Source organism: Pholcus phalangioides, unplaced genomic scaffold, assembly GCF_987345545.1.
Source record: "Pholcus phalangioides strain wild (caught in Gottingen) unplaced genomic scaffold, Ppha-v1.0 ptg000027l_1, whole genome shotgun sequence".
Lineage (NCBI taxonomy): Eukaryota > Metazoa > Arthropoda > Arachnida > Araneae > Pholcidae > Pholcus > Pholcus phalangioides.
Window position 1 is genome coordinate 939351 of NW_028301617.1, and position 17287 is coordinate 956637.

At 38.4% G+C, this 17287-nt stretch overlaps 1 protein-coding gene across 2 annotated transcripts; it reads left to right on the forward strand.

Annotated features, from left to right (window-relative positions):
- Positions 1-142: 142 nt before the first annotated feature.
- Positions 143-16594, forward strand: LOC149068015 (uncharacterized). 2 transcript variants are annotated; one of them, XR_016195198.1, is made up of 2 exons: positions 143-354; positions 16192-16594. XR_016195198.1 is itself a non-coding variant. In XM_089251665.1 (2 exons), the coding sequence occupies exon 2, from the start codon at positions 5991-5993 to the stop codon at positions 7680-7682; it is 1692 nt and encodes a 563-aa protein (XP_089107791.1). In that variant the 5' UTR covers positions 154-354; positions 5884-5990; the 3' UTR covers positions 7683-10353. The 2 variants fall into 2 exon arrangements, 1 of the variants encoding a protein (XP_089107791.1); XM_089251665.1 differs by lacking the exon at positions 16192-16594 and adding an exon at positions 5884-10353 and having other exon boundaries at positions 154-354.
- The last annotated feature ends 693 nt before the right edge of the window (positions 16595-17287 follow it).

Consider the following 17287-nt stretch of genomic DNA (forward strand, 5'->3'; position numbering starts at 1 on the left):
ACATGTGTAAAAAAGAGGTAAAGAAACACTGCAATAAGCACATAACTGAAATTTACATTTCAGTAGATAATTCCGTCAAAAGATGGCACTAGTATAGCCGAGGAGTGAAATTGCGTCGAAGAAGAGCGGAGTGACGTCATCAGTCGTGCTGATGGAAGCCATCGGATATGGACGAATGGAAGGGAACTGTCGCCATTCATTTCTTTCGTTTGTAGACGTTGTTGGAGCACCAACATCATCACTCCAACATTTCGTCACCAAGTGGATTTATTTGTGCTGATCATTAATCGATTCAATCATTCTTCGAACGGATTTACTTCAAGAAAAAGATTTCCGACTGCATCTCATTAACAGGTAAAAGCCATTTCTCTCCTCTTTCGATATGTGTTGTAAAAAATACAACATGGCGAGCGCGTGTATTTTGGCCGGTTTCTTGGCGCATTATTGGCTTCCCTTACAACATACACACAAGTGCTGTTGCAAACAACAGTTTCATTTTCGGTGAATTTCCGAATTATAGCGGTGTTTTGTCGATTATAACTAGGGCTAGGAATATTCTATGATTACATATTATTTATGATTTTGCATATTTCGCTATTTTTACGCGATGGACAATTTTTGAATTTCTCATGATTTTAAGAATTTAATTGTTGAAGATAAAGTAATTTATTTATTTTATGCCTCAAACTCTGAAAATCATGAAAAATACCTTTTTCCACAGCCCACTTCCCAGGGGCCCATAATATAAGCCGTTGAAAAGAGTGTCTCGTGCTTGGCGTCAGATCTTTTTTCATTCGACATTTTCATATTTTAAGACCATTACTTTGCATATTTAAACAAAATAATGGAGAGGAACCGCCGCCCCCCCCCTCCCCCAAAACTCACTTTTGACTAGTTTCATTTCCCACAATTTTTCGACGATATTAACAACTAATTAACAATTTTACCTACCTTTGGCATCGCTTTTGGTAATGGTAAGCGATTTTTCAGCGATATTTGCATCAATTTCCAATTTTATCTATTTCATCGCTTTGGACAACGATTGCCGATTTCCCATAACTTCCTGAAGGATACATATATATACAGTCAAACCTCGTTAATGAGTCACAAAAATATGACTTAGTAAGCGAAGTGACTCGTTAAGCGGAGTAAGCCATAGTTGTGCTAATTCCTGCCTGAGGACAATTGGGACTTACAAAAAGTGACCCGGTAAGCGGAGTGGCGTGTTAACCGGGTGACGCACTAACGAGGTTTGATTGTATATATATGGTCAGCCTGTTTTCGGACGCATATTTTAAGCATTTTGTATTCACGAATGCACTTTTGTTTTTTTTTTGGAGCGTATTCTGTCGGTTTTATGTCATAAAATATTTGTCTTAGTTAAAACCGACGAAAATTACAACAATTTAAAATATTAGGGAAGCCAATTTATCAGAGAATTTTTCCCCCACTGTTTTAGATTGTAGATGATTCAGAATCACCTACAACAATCGAAACGGGGGGGGGGAGGGGGAGACGTCAATTTTAAAAATAAGGCTCACCAAATTTCTCTGATAATTCGCTCGCCTTACATTTTACATTGTTGTATATAATTGTATGTATATGGTTATATGAGTGAATGAGTTATCGAGCTTACATTGCTGGAGGGAGCGTTGCGACGGGGTCAACATCGAATGCATGGAAATCACGTGACCATAGAAATGTACAGTTCAGTCTCTCAATATTGCATTATAAAGATTTAAAAAACAATAGGGAACTCGTCTGAAAATAGAAAAAGATTGAATTATTTCTTTCAATTAATGCTGAAATTATTTATTTTATTAATGCTGTAATTATTATTAATTATTTGATTCTATAATTATATCGCACCAATTCTGGAGTATTTTCATCAATGCTGGAATTATCTTTCATTAATGCTGGAATTATCGCTTTCATTAATGCTAGAATTATTGCTTTCATTAATGCTAGAATTATCGCTTTCATTAATGCTAGAATTATCATTTGATCATTTTTGTCGCACCACGGTCATTTTCTGCACACGAGGGCTAATTAGACCGGGACCTACAATTTATTGCCGATTCCGAACGGCAGGCTTGTTTTCTTTTATACTCGTCGAGAGGTTGGTGCGCTAACCCCTCGATGGGGGGACTCCCTGCGGTAGCAAGCTAGAATTATCGCTTTCATTAATGCTAGAATTATCGCTTTCATTAATGCTAGAATTATCGCTTTCATTAATGCTAGAATTATCGCTTTCATTAATGCTAGAATTATCGCTTTCATTAATGCTAGAATTATCGCTTTCATTAATGCTAGAATTATCGCTTTCATTAATGCTAGAATTATCGCTTTCATTAATGCTAGAATTATCGCTTTCATTAATTTTGGAATTAGCTTTCATTAATTTTGGAATTTTCTTTTTCATTAATTTTGGAATTTTCTTTTTCATTAATTGTAGAATTTTTCTTTCATAAGTTTTGGAATTATCTTTCATTTATGCTGGAATTATCTCTTTGATTAATTTCGGAGTTATCATCGACGCTGAAATGATTTCTTTCGGTTATTGTTATTGAATAATCACTTTCATCAATGCTGAAATTATGTTTCATTAATTCTGGAATTATCTTCCGTTAATGCTGGAATTATCTTTCATTAACGCTGAAATTATCTTTCATTAATGCTGGAATTATCTCATTCATTAATTTGAATTATCTCATCGATGCTGAAATTATTTCTTTCATTTATTGTTTTAAACTCGTATTTATGCCATTGGAAAATAACAGAGATAGCTCCTATATATTAAACGGGTCACGTGATCTTCCGACGAATGATGTTGCGGACAACGTTCTCAGCACTGACGTCATACTCCCTCTAGTAATATAAGCTCGGTGACTGTAGCTGATTCTTTCATCGCCAATTAGCGGTCATCCCGATAATCGACCAGTAATTTTCGTGATAGAACCTCGTCTAATTCAGAATCCGGAAATTTCGCCCCGACATTTTGTCGACGTTACCAGTGCCGTAACTTGCCATTCCTGTACCCTACGCAAGAATTAGCATTTGGGCCCCTTCTGACGCCCCCGTCTTCTAAGTGGGCCCTGCACGGGTGCACCTGTTACACCTGCCTAGTTACGGCACTACCCGCCACATTTTGCCCTCGGAAATTTCACCTGCCCTGAAAGTATGAGTGACTGATTGAGTGAGTGGCATATGAATGAACAAATGACTGTGAAATTGACTGTAGGAGTGGATGAGTGACCGTATAAATGACGAAGTGAGTGATCATGTGTGTGAGTGTGCAATTGACAGTAGGAGTGAATGACTGTATGAATGATGTCCGCATTATAATTATAGCAGCAGCTTTTTTTTTAAATGCTGGTGGATCGAGCTCCAACAGCTCAAGAATCACCTTAAGCTCACTTGCTCTGAGCCCCTGTTTGCCTTGGTTTTGTTTGGGAATTCACCATGCCCTTGTTCTCCCCCGTTTCTTCCTTCTCCAACCCCCGTACGCACATACCGGCCACATCTGCAGCTCATTTCACTTCTGAAATATAGATGGCAGCACTGAAAAATCAAACACAACACTACATACGACTATTAGGTACGCACATAGTTACACTTCCGGCACTATTCACTAGGTAGTAAATCGCCCATTGATGATGGTAGACCTGAGTTGTGCTCGGTTTGAAAGAAAAAAAGCTCCCACCATAAAAATCCAAAACAACCAGGGTTGGCAAGTTTCCGTCCCGGCAAAAAATAGTTTTTGCCATGTTTTTGGAAGCGGCAAAAATTGGAAGAATCACAAGTTTGAATTCTTAATTTGGTGAAGTAAATTCTGAGAATCCTAACTTACTCAACAAAGTGAAATATTTGAAACGATTTTTTTTACCTCTGCAATCAGCTGCTTTCCTTTGAATTAGACAAAAGGGTTGGGGATGAATGGGAATAAAAATAGTTTTTGCCAAAAGGAAAAGGAGTTCTCAATATCAAGCCCGTCTTTTGTCAATGAAACCCCAAAAACATGAAGTGATATGCATCACAGAAGTGACAGTGAAGAAAATTCCTTCTCATTCCATTAGTTTTGATATTGTTCCGGATAATTTTCCACAAGACTTCGAGATTGCAAAACAAGAAGCGGTTCGACGGACAAACACAGATTTATTTACAGAACAGCAATTTACACGTATTTACAGCCTAATCAGAGAGCTAACAACGTTCTCTCAACGTTTAAACACGACTGACTTTTCATCCAGTCTCTCTCTATTCGAGTCTCTTTGAGCCTGTCTAGCCTCTCTCAGTCTGCCATCTTGTGAACGCCACGGTATTTATAACCCGGATAGAAACTTCGAGAAAAAGAACATTCCGCAAAATTCTATTCCACAGTTTCCTAGTCGGCGGCGCTACCGTATAGAGGGGCGGGACTTTCTAGATTTATCTCTACACGCCCCGCCAGTTCTCCGCCAATTGCATGTCTTAGACGGAAACCGCTTTCATCGATATTTCTATCGAACAAATCGCGCCATCTATCGTCGAAAGTTCGTAACAATATATAAGGACTAGTGAAGTTAGCTCCACAAAGATGCATCCCACAGTATGAAATAGGTGATAGGTCACCATCATTGACTAAGCCCACAGTATTTTAATTTTCAACGTTCATGTTAAGTTTTTTTGTTAATTTTGTTTTTTTTGTTGGCATCTCGTGAATTAAAAGCAAACGTTACAATAGCTTGCTATTTTAAGATTGGATGATGTAAGAACTATTTCCAATGAAAAGAGATGACAAAATGTTGAAAATTTGGCCATATGCAAAGAAACGAAACTATTACAGCCAGGATTAAAGCATGCAAAAGCACACAAAAAAGACAACCGAGAATGAAAATCATAGGGTTTTTTGTTATTAAAAGAAACTGTTCAAATAATTTTGCTCACATCACTTCATCACTTACGCAAAAAAAGCTCCCGCAATCGATACTATTAACACTTAAATGACCCGCATATTATTTCCCGTAGGCTTACTGTAAGACCGGCGATTTTCTCGTTTGGAAATGAAAAACAAATACATAAAGGAAATTAAAAATCGCAAAATCTCTTTTACGTCTCAGCATTGAAACACGAGAAATCTGGTGAGCGGTCGTTTAAGTGTTGATATTATTAATTTTAGTAATATTAACAGAAATATGGAAGATAATAAATAGTTGAAAACTTTTTATACGCCAAAATTGTAATTCTAATGATTGATAATTGCCTAGCATTCATAGTGTTTTTGGTCTAAACTTTTATTTCAATTTTATTTTTTTTATTTTTGCCTGGTTTTTTCCACTTTTTGCTAATGTCCCGTCAAAAATTCAATTTTGCCGGCAAAAACCCAACCCTGAAGGTGACGCAATGCAATATCCTTTGATTAATCCATCGTCAGTGAGTCCTTCCAAGTTTGACATTCATCTAGGCGAGGAATGAAACAATTCGTGACAACCGTACATATGGATGTGAAATCTCAACAAACTACTTTAGGAAAATGCGTAACATACGCGTGTCGACGCGTCTTTAGGATCATCAAATTAACAGCACCGTTGGGAAAATGTGCTGTATAGGCTCAACACATCGTCATGGCATTCTGTGAGAGAAAGTAATGAATAGTAAGGGCAACTAGTGTTGTTATAAAAACTAATTTTTTGTAGAAGTTGAGTTGACTCAGGAAACCCTTACGACGAAAGAACACCCATTAGACCGAACACTTCTTCCCTCAACAAGTAGGGAAATGCAAGTGTAAGTGAAAGTTTTTGTAAACGGGAAGTATCCGCTAACGGCGAGTATCCGTTGCGGAAGGTTTCGCTGTATATTATTTAAGTCATTACCAAGAAGTTGATTTCCTTTTCTGATCACTAGGTTCTTCCAGAGCTTCACCAAAACTATTTTCCGAAACGGTGTAGCGGATTCCACATTCCTGTTTTCATACCCGTCTTGGTAACCGGTACAGTTTCTAGTACACCAATATGGAGTACTTACCATCACTGGTCGTAAAGTACAATCCGGACAAAGCATGTGAAAGTGACGTCTCCTTCATGACAACTCGGATTTCACCCGAAGAGGAGGGGTCGCCAACAGAAACAAGTCCGAATGAAATAAGTGCCAATCCGATCAGTCACAGCATCCACACCGATGAAAAATCACTCGAAAGTGACACATGCGGTGAGACTGTCTCACATCTGCCTTCTTCAAAAACACTCATTCAAAAAACTCACATTGTGGGAAACACGGATGAGTGCGATCTGAGCTGTAAAGTGTTCTCGTGCAATAAAAACTTGCGATTACACAAAAGAGATAACACTGAAGAAAAGAAACGTGAATGTGATGTTTGTGGTAGAAAATTTCTGCAAGAATGCCGGTTAGAAATCCACACAAGAGTTCACACTGGTGAAAAGCCATATAAATGTAACGTTTGTGGTAAGAGTTTTACGCAAATTGGGAATTTAACACGTCACGGAAAGGTCCACACCGGTGAGAAAACATATGAGTGTGTTCTTTGCTGTAAAATATTTTCTTGTACTCAAAGTTTGCTCATTCACAAAAAGGATCACTCTGAAAAAAAGAAACATGAATGTGAAGTTTGTGGTAAGAAGTTTACGCAAATTGAGAGTTTAAAAAGTCACACAAAAGTTCACACAGGTGAAAAGCAATATGACTGTGATGATTGTAGTAAGAGGTTTATGACAATTAAGGCTTTGAACGGTCACAAAAGACTCCACACTGGTGAAAAGCCATATGAGTGTGATGTTTGTGGAAAGATGTTTACGCAAAATGGTAATTTAAAAAGTCACAAAAAAGTTCACACAGGTGAAAATCCGCATGAATGTGATGTTTGTGGTAAGAGGTTTGCTCATATTGGGAGTTTGAAAGGTCACAAAAAAGTCCACACAGGCGAAAAGCCATATGAGTGTGATGTTTGTGGTAAGAGGTTTAAGGCAATTAAGGCTTTAAACAGTCACAAAAGACTCCACACTGGCGAAAAGCCATATGAGTGTGATGTTTGTGGAAAGATGTTTAGGGTACTTGGGAATTTAAACAGTCACAAACGACTCCACACTGGTGAAAAGCCATATGAGTGTGATGTCTGTGGTAAGAAGTTCACGCAACTTGGGACTTTAAAAATTCACATGAGAGCCCATACTGGTGAAAAGCCATGTGAGTGCGATGTTTGTGGCAAGATGTTTAGGGAACTTGGGACTTTAAACAGACACAGAAGGCTCCACACTGGCGAAAATCCAGAGTGTGATGTTTGTGGCAAGAGGTTCACGGCAATTAAGGCTTTAAACGGTCACAAAAGACTCCACACTGGCGAAAAGCCATATGAGTGTGATATTTGTGGTAAGAGGTTTACGCTAATTGGGAATTTAAACAGTCACAAAAAAGTTCACACCGATGAAAAGCCATACGAGTGCGATGTTTGTGGCAAGATGTTTAGGGAACTTGGGGCTTTAAAAAGTCACAAAAGAGTCCATACTGGTGAAAAGCCATATGAGTGCGATGTTTGTGGCAACATGTTTAGAGAACATGGGACTTTGAACAGACACAGAAGACTTCACACTGGCGAAAAGCCATATGAATGCGATGTTTGTGGTAAGAAATTCACGCATCTTGACACTTTAAAAATTCACAAAAGTGTCCATACAGGGAAAAGGCCATAGTGTTATGTTTGTATTGGAAAGTTCAATCCAGGGTTGATAAAAAAAATAAATTTTTAGCATTTACATTAAAAATAATGAAATTTGTAAAATATCATTCAAATTTCTAGTAATTAATGAAAACAAAATGTAATAGATACCAGGGCCGGACTTAGGAATTTTGCGGCCCGGTGCAAAAAAAAAAAATTGCGGCCCCCCCTCTAAAAAAATGTATGTAATTACTCCCCGATTTACGAACTTCCCAAGCTGCGAACCGATATATTTTGGCAGTCTTGGTTTTACAGCGTGCAACGAAAATTTTACAGACAGTGTGATGGAGATCAAAATCAGAATGTGTGTTGAAGGGAAAGTTATGTTGACAAAGAAGTCTTTTTTTATTATTATTATATTCAGTGGCGGATTAAAGTCGGTTAAGGCAACACCATTATAGATAAAATCTTATCTATATCTTATTGGTCGAGGTCCCGGGAGCAAAAGAAAATAATGACCCCCTTAAATTAGAAAAAAGTGTGAAGTTTAGGTTTTTCGGGAGCCCTTTAGAAGTCGGGGCAACGGGCGCGTGTCCAGTGCGCCCGCCGATAAAAGAATATAATCCACCTCTGATTATATTCTTTTTTATTGTGTACTGGAAACAGGGCCGCAACTGAGGAGGGGGGGGGGGAGTAGGCGGATCTGATGTCCCGGGTGCCAGACCCGAGAGACCACAAATTTCATCCTTTAGCCCCTTCTTCACTATTAGAGAAGATAGCCAAAATGCGTGCTTTCCTACAGCTGGCCAAACTTCTGGTTGCGGCCCTCGTTGGAAATATTGGAAATGCTCAAAAATATTGGCGAGGAAGGGGGCTATAAAACCCATTGTTTCCATTAGTATTACAAATATTGGAGGGAGGTTTGTTCCCAATACAAGTTTACGCATATGCACATCGGAATTCCTCCACTAATTGAAATGGCTATCAGCGCTTTGATGTTATTGGGGTTGAACTAAAAGCTGCTTCTTTTCTTACCAAATGTAAGTTTCAGAGGTAAAAATTAAATTTTTCACAAATGGTTCCCATTTCAGAAGAAAAGGGTTTCTTTTCTTTCAGGTAAATTGCGGCCCCATAAATTTTGCGGCCCGGTGCGACCGCACCTTTCGCACCTACTTAAGTCCGGGCCTGATTGATACTATTGACATTCAGCTACTCTATAAATATTTTATACATTTCAGCGAAAAAACTACCTTCTGTCCAAATTTAATCACTTATTTTATCGAATTATGCTTAATTGGGAAGTTTTTTTGCTAAAACTAGGTAAATACAGTGTGTTTTTATGGAGTATAATTAATGCAAGTCAATCAGCGATGACTTAAGTTACTTACAGGGTGATAATAATTAAAGGTAGATTTCAAAACACTGTAAAGTAACAACCCTTGGTCAGACCGACTTGAAAATTTGTATGAATATTCCTGAAGCAACGGAATTTTGTATGGCGGAGGAGGAAAAAATGCTTAAATATGTAAAATAGACCATGGGTTTTCATGTGTTAAACCAGAAAAGGCCCGTATGCTGTCCCTTCTGGGATTTTTCCCGCCCTTTACCCGTGTTAGCCGGACCTCATCCAGCCATGCTGGGGAGGACCGGATGAGTGTCCGGCCTGGGCGGATAGAAGTGCCCAGATTGTTTTATTTGCAATCAAAAATTTTTCAATTAAACTTGGTGACAGTACCTCTGAATGGTTTTCCAACTGGTGCTCTGTGAAACCCTGGGGTTCGGTGCATTTTCTTTGGGATCCCGCATGATCAAACGCCACGGAACCATTAAAAAATTCCAGAACCCGGAGAACTTTCAAAGATGAAAACTTCCTTGTTGCGAAACTCGCAAAGCTGTTTTTTATTTCAAATTTTAACGAGATAATTTTAATAAAAATCCAGACCCACTCTGTCTCTCTTGGATGAATAAACAGCTTGGGAAACAGTGATATTCCATTTGTTTTTTCACTTTGAATTTCCGAACCTGAAGTTCGTCATTTTCCGTTTCATCAAGAAAAATTAGATCTTCTAAAAACAATGGGTTTTTTTTTGTGTTAAATTTTTTATCCGCTAGAATCCTACGGATTCTAGAATTGTAGACTTTACTACGTGTAGCAGGGGCGGCTCGTGAAGGAGGCGCCACGCCCCCACCTTAAAAAAATTTTCAAATTCTTATAAAAATTTACGGGGGTTCAAAAAAAAAAACACCACACCCCCATTTGCCTATTTTGGGAAGTCATGGGAGTTGCTAATATCTGTATGGGTTTCCGAAAATATAGGGTTAAATTTGAATTTATTGCTCGCAAATGTAGAAACATTGTTGAAGACATTGGATATGTGGCAGCTGAAGGGTGCGATGTTATTAGCTTATAAGCCTATATTAACTGATATATTATGCTATTTATCGGTTATAATTTCGAATCAAGCATTTTGTGATGTTCCAATATTTTCTAACTACGCTTTTTATTCTTATAAACATTGTCCTCAGTTCGAAGCAGAAACTTTACACGTGTGCGCGTGGGATTTTTCACGATCTCATGATGTTTTTTTAATATTAATTTGCAACCTTTTTTTAATGAAACGTATGTTTTGATCGTGTTCTTTTTTGTATTGTTTTTTATGCAAACGTGAATTGACGTTTGATCTCGAAATTTTGGTTCCTCGTTGATTGTGTATATTTTTATAATGAATAAACAACGATTTTGTGACATAAAAAAAAAGGCATGTTTTCATGGAATATTTTACTGCGTTTATGCAAGCCTATAATTGGTCTCGAACACTAATGAGGCCAATGAAATAAATTAATAAGGGACAAAAAGAATAAAGTAATAAAAATAAGTGCAAAATATTAGTCATGACATAAACTTTCTACTCATTTCTAGGTTTACGCACGCCGAAAAAGCATTCCGAGATGGGAATTACCTGCATTCCTAGTGGGACGATTATAGAACGCATTTTAGGTCACGTGCACCTTTTTTTACAGATTTCCAGAAGTACGTAGGGTGGATTTCCTCGATCCAGACTTTGTTCCCTGATCGGTTGATGTCGTAGAGGACGTCAGACAGTTTGTAGATACAGTTAGTAGATACATACAAGATACAGTTTGTAGTCACTAAATATATCGTTATGTCAACATCATGGGAATGCGTAATAAAATCCCTTTCCCGCAGGCAAACTCATAACAAAACAATTCTCTACAAATCCATTCTGCGGTCCACTATGCTCTACGAATCTCCTGTTTGGGCCCACGCCCGTAAACTCAACGTAAAAACTCTTCAGATGCGACAAAACAAAATTCTTCGGCATCTCATGAGGGCCTTTTGGTTCCTGCGAAATATTAATATTCGCACTGACCTGCAAATCCCGCATCTCTGGCCCTATATTCAAGAACTGAATCAAAATCGATTCGACTGCATGGGCGAGTCATAACACCAACATATCCGGGGCATTGTCGACTACTCCACTGAAGAAATGAGGAAAGTTAGAAGACCCAAAACAAATCTGGGTTCTTCAGTGGCATGACCTATAGGTCACATCTTCTCTGTACACACTTGTAAAAACCTCACCAACTCCATATTTAATTCATAAGCACTTTCCATTTTTGCCGAAAGGCAAGGGAAAATATAAATACGAATCAAGTTGTATTCAAAATGATGCCTGTTACTTGTTATGGGCATCTTTTCCTCATCCTCCTGAAGGGCATTTCGCCTGTTGTGGCCTTTGCATTTGTACTGATTTTGAGGTATTTTTGTACATTTAAAACCCTCCTTCCATTTTTGAAACCTTTGCGGGAAATTAAGGCAACCACCACTCCCCCCCCCCCACACACACACAGTGATCTTGAAAACAACATTTAATTAAAATGGAAGAAATTGTGTCAGTGTGAATACCATTCCATAAAAAACTTACATTATTTCTCACTCACGCAAAGGTTGATAATGCATTCTTGAGAAATATTCTTACCGTACTTTTGGCAGCTCTTTTTTGTTTTTCTCGTGCACACACAAAAAAAAGCGTTTGTATCAAGTTCTTAACATTTTTGCTAATGGCTTGGAAGCTGAAAAATTTATTCAGAATCTCCATTTTTAGTTGGAGTGCAGACTGTTTCCTATTTTGGATCTGATTAGTTGAAATGCCAGCAGGTTCTTTCTAAATGGAAGAGAGCCTTCTTGAATTCATTTGGCAGTTCTTTCGTAGACAACAATAGAACCCTTGCATTGATTGCGGCGATGGTGAGTAATGCAAAAAATATTATCATAGGCCATCTATATCCGAAATTTTAGCAGTAGAATATCGGACACCAATTTCATCTGCAACATCCGCGGCATATTCGATAGGTATTTTTCAAATCTTGCAATAGCCCATGTACCAATCTGCCTAATTTATAGATTTTTCTTGCGTAGGAACATCTTGAAACGTTTTTGCGAGAATTTGATTTTATTTTCGTTACCGAAATCGGGAGAGGTTTCCATGGAAGTAAAGTTACACCAGGACACGGGGTGTTAAACACCCCAGTAGCTACATTCAAGTGAACAAAAGAAGGAATTTGGCGTCTGATGCGCTCCCCTAACATAAGATGACTTTAGAAGCAGTTACTTTGGGCTATACCAACACCACCGATAGAACAAGGCCTCAATAAGGCCATTTCACCTATTGCCATTGGATATAGCAGGCCGACGCATGCGATAGCTTTACTTTTTTTGCAGTATATCCAATGGCAATAGGGGAAATGGCTTTCTTCATTGACGTCACAAGCTTCGTGCAGAGGCCTTGTTGTATAGGTGATGTTGGCTATACCCATTTTATAAATAGTGAAGTTAGAAAGTTCGTGATATATATTCGGGTGGGGTGTAAAACACACCCTTACCCGTGCTCGCGGGTTAAAAAATGAAAATAAAAGTCCAAAATGGGAACTTGAAAAATGAATTCCCCAGTGGGAAATGTGTTATTCAAGTATCACGTCAGCATCGATGGGGAAGGGGTTTCGGGTTTGCTTCTTTTTGATGACGGGGGGTTGAATGATACTTATGCCATCAAGCACCCTTCATAAAAATATGAAACATTCTTAATGACATCTTACTCGGTGTGCTAAAAATGAGAAAAACCTTTCGCTAGTTTGTAGGCACGTGAACTAACTTATGATAAGTCCTCTATAGAGCCAACTTAGTGATCTCATTATGTTTCGCGGATTCTTCAAGTGATCTGGAAATGTGTCAGGGCCGCTCAAGGGCTCTACAAATGTGTTGCGAGCCGCTTAAGTACTCTGGACTTGTGCTGCTTGTCACCCAAGTGATCCATGGATCACTTGAGTAATATTTTTTGCAGAAAAATTTTGATCGTCTGGGGAAGCATGACTCCGCCTATCATAACCAATCGCGCGTACGTCTCTAATTCACATATGCGTTTGTGGTTGGGGGAGGGGGGGGGGGTGATTTTTCTGACAATGGGTCCAAAATGGCTAAAAATCTGCTGACGTATTACTTCAACGACCACAAAGGTTTCAAAACGATAACGATAAAATATTTCTAAAACAGTTCTCGGGAATTTATGCGGTAGTTGCTCAGTACTGCTCAGGTCGAGAAGCATGTTAAGAAAACGTGTACAATTCCAATGGAGTTTTTCAGTGTATGGTGGATATAATAAAAAATTTCTGCAATGTGTTCTAACCAAATCAAGGGTGCCATATCTATATATAAAATTGATTTTCTGTCTGTGTGTGTATGTTCTCTATACAAATCTACAATTTTAGATCGATCGTCGCCAAATTTTGCATTTATACCAAATGGGACCCGACTTGAACGATAGGCTACTTTAAAATTTCGTCAGAGCAGGGCAAGCGCCCCAAATGGGCAAAAAAACTGTCGGGCAACAATGGTTTTTGGGCCTCAACAATCACTTTCGGAACGTTCACTTTGGTTACCGTGGTTCCCTAGCAATGCGTTTCAGACGTGTTTACGCCTTTACAATGGCTTGCCACTTCTTCAACGCTGTCAATATATGTATAATATTTATGCCTTTATAATGGTTTGCCACATTTTCAATTCTCCCAGTAATGAGGTTTTTTGAATGACGCCATAATCGTTATCAGCATCGCTTTGAGGGTCAGGAAAAAGGTGATCCTCATAGAAATCAGTGTTAAAATTGCCGATTTTACTGTAGAAATGCGGAAATTTAGTGGAGTTATCCGCCACATGAATAATTTAAAAAAAATGTATTGAATTCTCAATTTTTGAAGTATTGAGTTCGCTTAGAGATATACGAAGCCCAGGAGATGAAATATGAAGCAATTAGACGGACCTACTTTTCAGTTGGATATTCATGCAATAACATTGATTTTAACTTTTTATTTATATCTTCTCAAGCATGAAAATTAATGTTTCAATATTCAACTGCGTAAATTCATAGTTTAGGTTGTTTTAAAATTAATTATGGGCCCATAAAGTGTATCGAAGAAATTCCACAGCTTTAACTAAGCATTTTTGGAAGCTTAAACAGGCAGAGATGGATAACTTGAAGTTCAAAGGGGGGGGGGGGATCGAACTAACTACCTAGCGCCCTTTAAAAAAGGAAAAAAATGTTCATTTGTACGTTTCTTTAAATCTAGATTTGTTTATTTCATGAGTCGCGCGGGGAATTGCCGTATTAGTTAACTTGGACACAGTTTGTATGTCTCTCAAAGAAAGAGGGAGATATCACGTGATCCAAAAAACCTCATTGAAGAAAACCCGGGCAACGCCGGGTATTATAGCTAGTAACAAATAATATTGGTGTAAATAACATAATTCTATTTTTTTTTTTATTTGGACAGTCGGATACATATCTCATTAGAGCCCCATTCGATTGAACAATTCTGACTCTCCCAACTTCTAGTGATTTAATGGTGCTAACTCGAAAGCGAAACTTAATACTGTTCGGTGTGTGTGTGTGTTTTATGTCATTACTTGAATTTATAAGCAAATCAATCACTGAAGTTTCTTTATATGCATATAATCCTACACAAATTCCGAGGATGTTGACGTCGTTATTTTTTCATTAATAGGTTCTCCCAGAGTCTCATCGGAATACGTTGTTCAAAGCAACACGTGATCTGGAGAGAGGTTTTGTGAACTTCAGCACACCCAATTTTTTTATAGTCGGTTTCACTCTGACGGAAAATTGACTGAGCGTGTGAAAGATTTTTTATAATAAGATTTTTTACGAAAGCGGATATTGAAAAGCCACTCAAACTTAAGAATGAAAACTGGTGAAAGACAATCAAGACAATATGAATGTGATGTTTGTGGTGCAAAGTTCCTGTTAAATGATAAATTGAAAATTCACACGAGGATGCACTCTGGAGAAAAACCGCATGAGTGTGACGTTTGTGGTAAAAGTTTTACGCTGAAGTGCAATTTAAAGAAGCATTCCGTAGTACACACCGGAGAAAAGCCATTCGCATGTGACGTTTGTGGTAAAAAGTTCTCACAACTGATCAATTTAAAGACTCACACGACAATGCACGCGGGAGAAAAACCGCATGAGTGTGACGTTTGTGGTAAAAGCTTCACGCTAAAGAGCAATTTAAAGAAACATTCCATGGTGCACACTGGAGAAAAACCATTCACGTGTGACGTTTGTTGTAAGAAGTTCTCGCAACTGATCAGTTTAAAGACTCATACGGCAGTGCACACGGGGGAAAAACCACATGAGTGTGACGTTTGTGGTAAAGGTTTCACGCTTAAGGCTAAGTTAAAGAAACATTTCATAGTGCACACCGGAGAGAAACCATACGAGTGTGAAATTTGTGAGGAAAAGTTTTCTCAGAAACGGGCATTAGAGAGTCACGTGAAAAAGCATGAGGGCGAAAAAATGCACGAGTGTGACATTTGTTACAAAAAGTTTCAAATAGAGCAAAATTTAATGACGCATGTCAGAATGCACCTAGGAGATACACCTCACGAGTGTGATGTTTGTCATAAAAAGTTTAGCCGAAAATGGGCATTGAAGAATCACATGGTAATGCACAGTGGAGAAAAAATACACGAGTGTGACATTTGTGGTAAAAGGTTTTCGCGAAAGACAAATGCAAAAAGACATATGAGATCGCATGCAGGGGAAAACCCAAATATGCAATGTTCCTTCTAAGCCAGGCGTTCTCTGACTTTTTCCGCACGCGCTGCCCCTTTACCTATAATCAACGCTTCTCCGCTGCTACCCAGAGCAGGTTAATAGTGTCTTCGAAAATCCTTTGGCAGAATGGTGTAAATAACATAATCTCTAATTTTTTCAATCTGGGCAGTCGAATTCATATCTCATCGGAGCCCCATTCGAGTGGACAGTTCTGACTCTCCGAACTTTTCGGGATTTAATAGTGGTAACTCGAAAGCGAAACCTGATACCGCTGTGTGTGTATTTTTTATGTCGTTACTTGAACTTATAGGTAAATATATGGGTAAAGTTTATTTACGTGCATTTATTTCTACAAAAATTCCGAGGGTGATGACGTCGTTATTTTTTCATTGACAGGTTCTCCTAGAATCTTATCGGAACACGTATTTTAAAGCAACACATGATCTGGAGAGGAGTCTACACGTTTTGTGAACTTAAAATCAGGCTTTTATAGTTGCTTTCAATTCGTCGGGAAATTGTGTGAGTGTGTGAAGGAGTCTCACCAAAGCAGAAATGAAAGAGTCACATAAGATTGAATTCTGGAGAAAGACAATATGAATGTGATATTTGTTGTTCAAAGTTCACACAGCTGATCAATTTAAACACTCAGACGACAATGCATTCTGGAGAAAAACAATTTGATTGCGACGTTTTTGTGGTAAAAGTTTCTCTCTCAAAGACTCTTCTTTCTTTTGTACTGTATTTGCAAAGATTTGTGTATTTCTCGTGTATTGTGTTTCTATAAATGCATAAAATAATCTAAAAGCTTGTGATAGCGTGACTTCTTATATTCCTGAAGGGTCGTATTTCTGAAGCAGAATTCACAAATTATCGCGATATTTATCCGACGTTGCACAGGTCGAAAGCCACGTAAATAAATAAAATTAATTGGGATAATCAAATCCGAATGGTGTTTCCCCAGTGCTTTTTGACGATAGTGCTCTCAAAGTGTGCGTCGCGACATCTAGGGGCGTCGTGGCGAGCTGCTGAGATATTGATTTGTAGGCCTTTCAAGCTTTGAACGAGATCATTGACCACCCTTAGACTTGGTTTCGTTCTTTTGCAGAACCGGGCTGCTTTCCAAGGTACGGCTGTATATTCCAGTCATAATTGGCAGCGTTGTCACAAAATACCCAAAATTTGATGTCGTACTTGGTTGGTTCGCTGGGCATGTACTGACGGAATATACATTTGAAAGCGACCAGTTGTTCATCCACAGCAACGTACATTTCAGGGTTATACAGCATCGGTAAAATTTCAACCCACTTGTCACAAAGCTCTTATATGGCTGCAAATTTGTCAGTTTCCCGTCTTCTTGGTCGAGTTTGCCCGCCATCAAATCGAAGAACCCTCTATATCTTTTTGAACTTTTCTAAGGACATAGTCGCCCTGAAGACATTATGTCAGATGGTGGCATCCCACAGGCTCTCTGTGGACTCGTTACGAGATATTA

What these genes read in the sequence shown, in the direction of transcription:
- LOC149068015 (XM_089251665.1), top strand. Translation starts at nt 5,991, where the DNA reads ATGGAGTACTTACCATCACTGGTCGTAAAGTACAATCCGGACAAAGCA.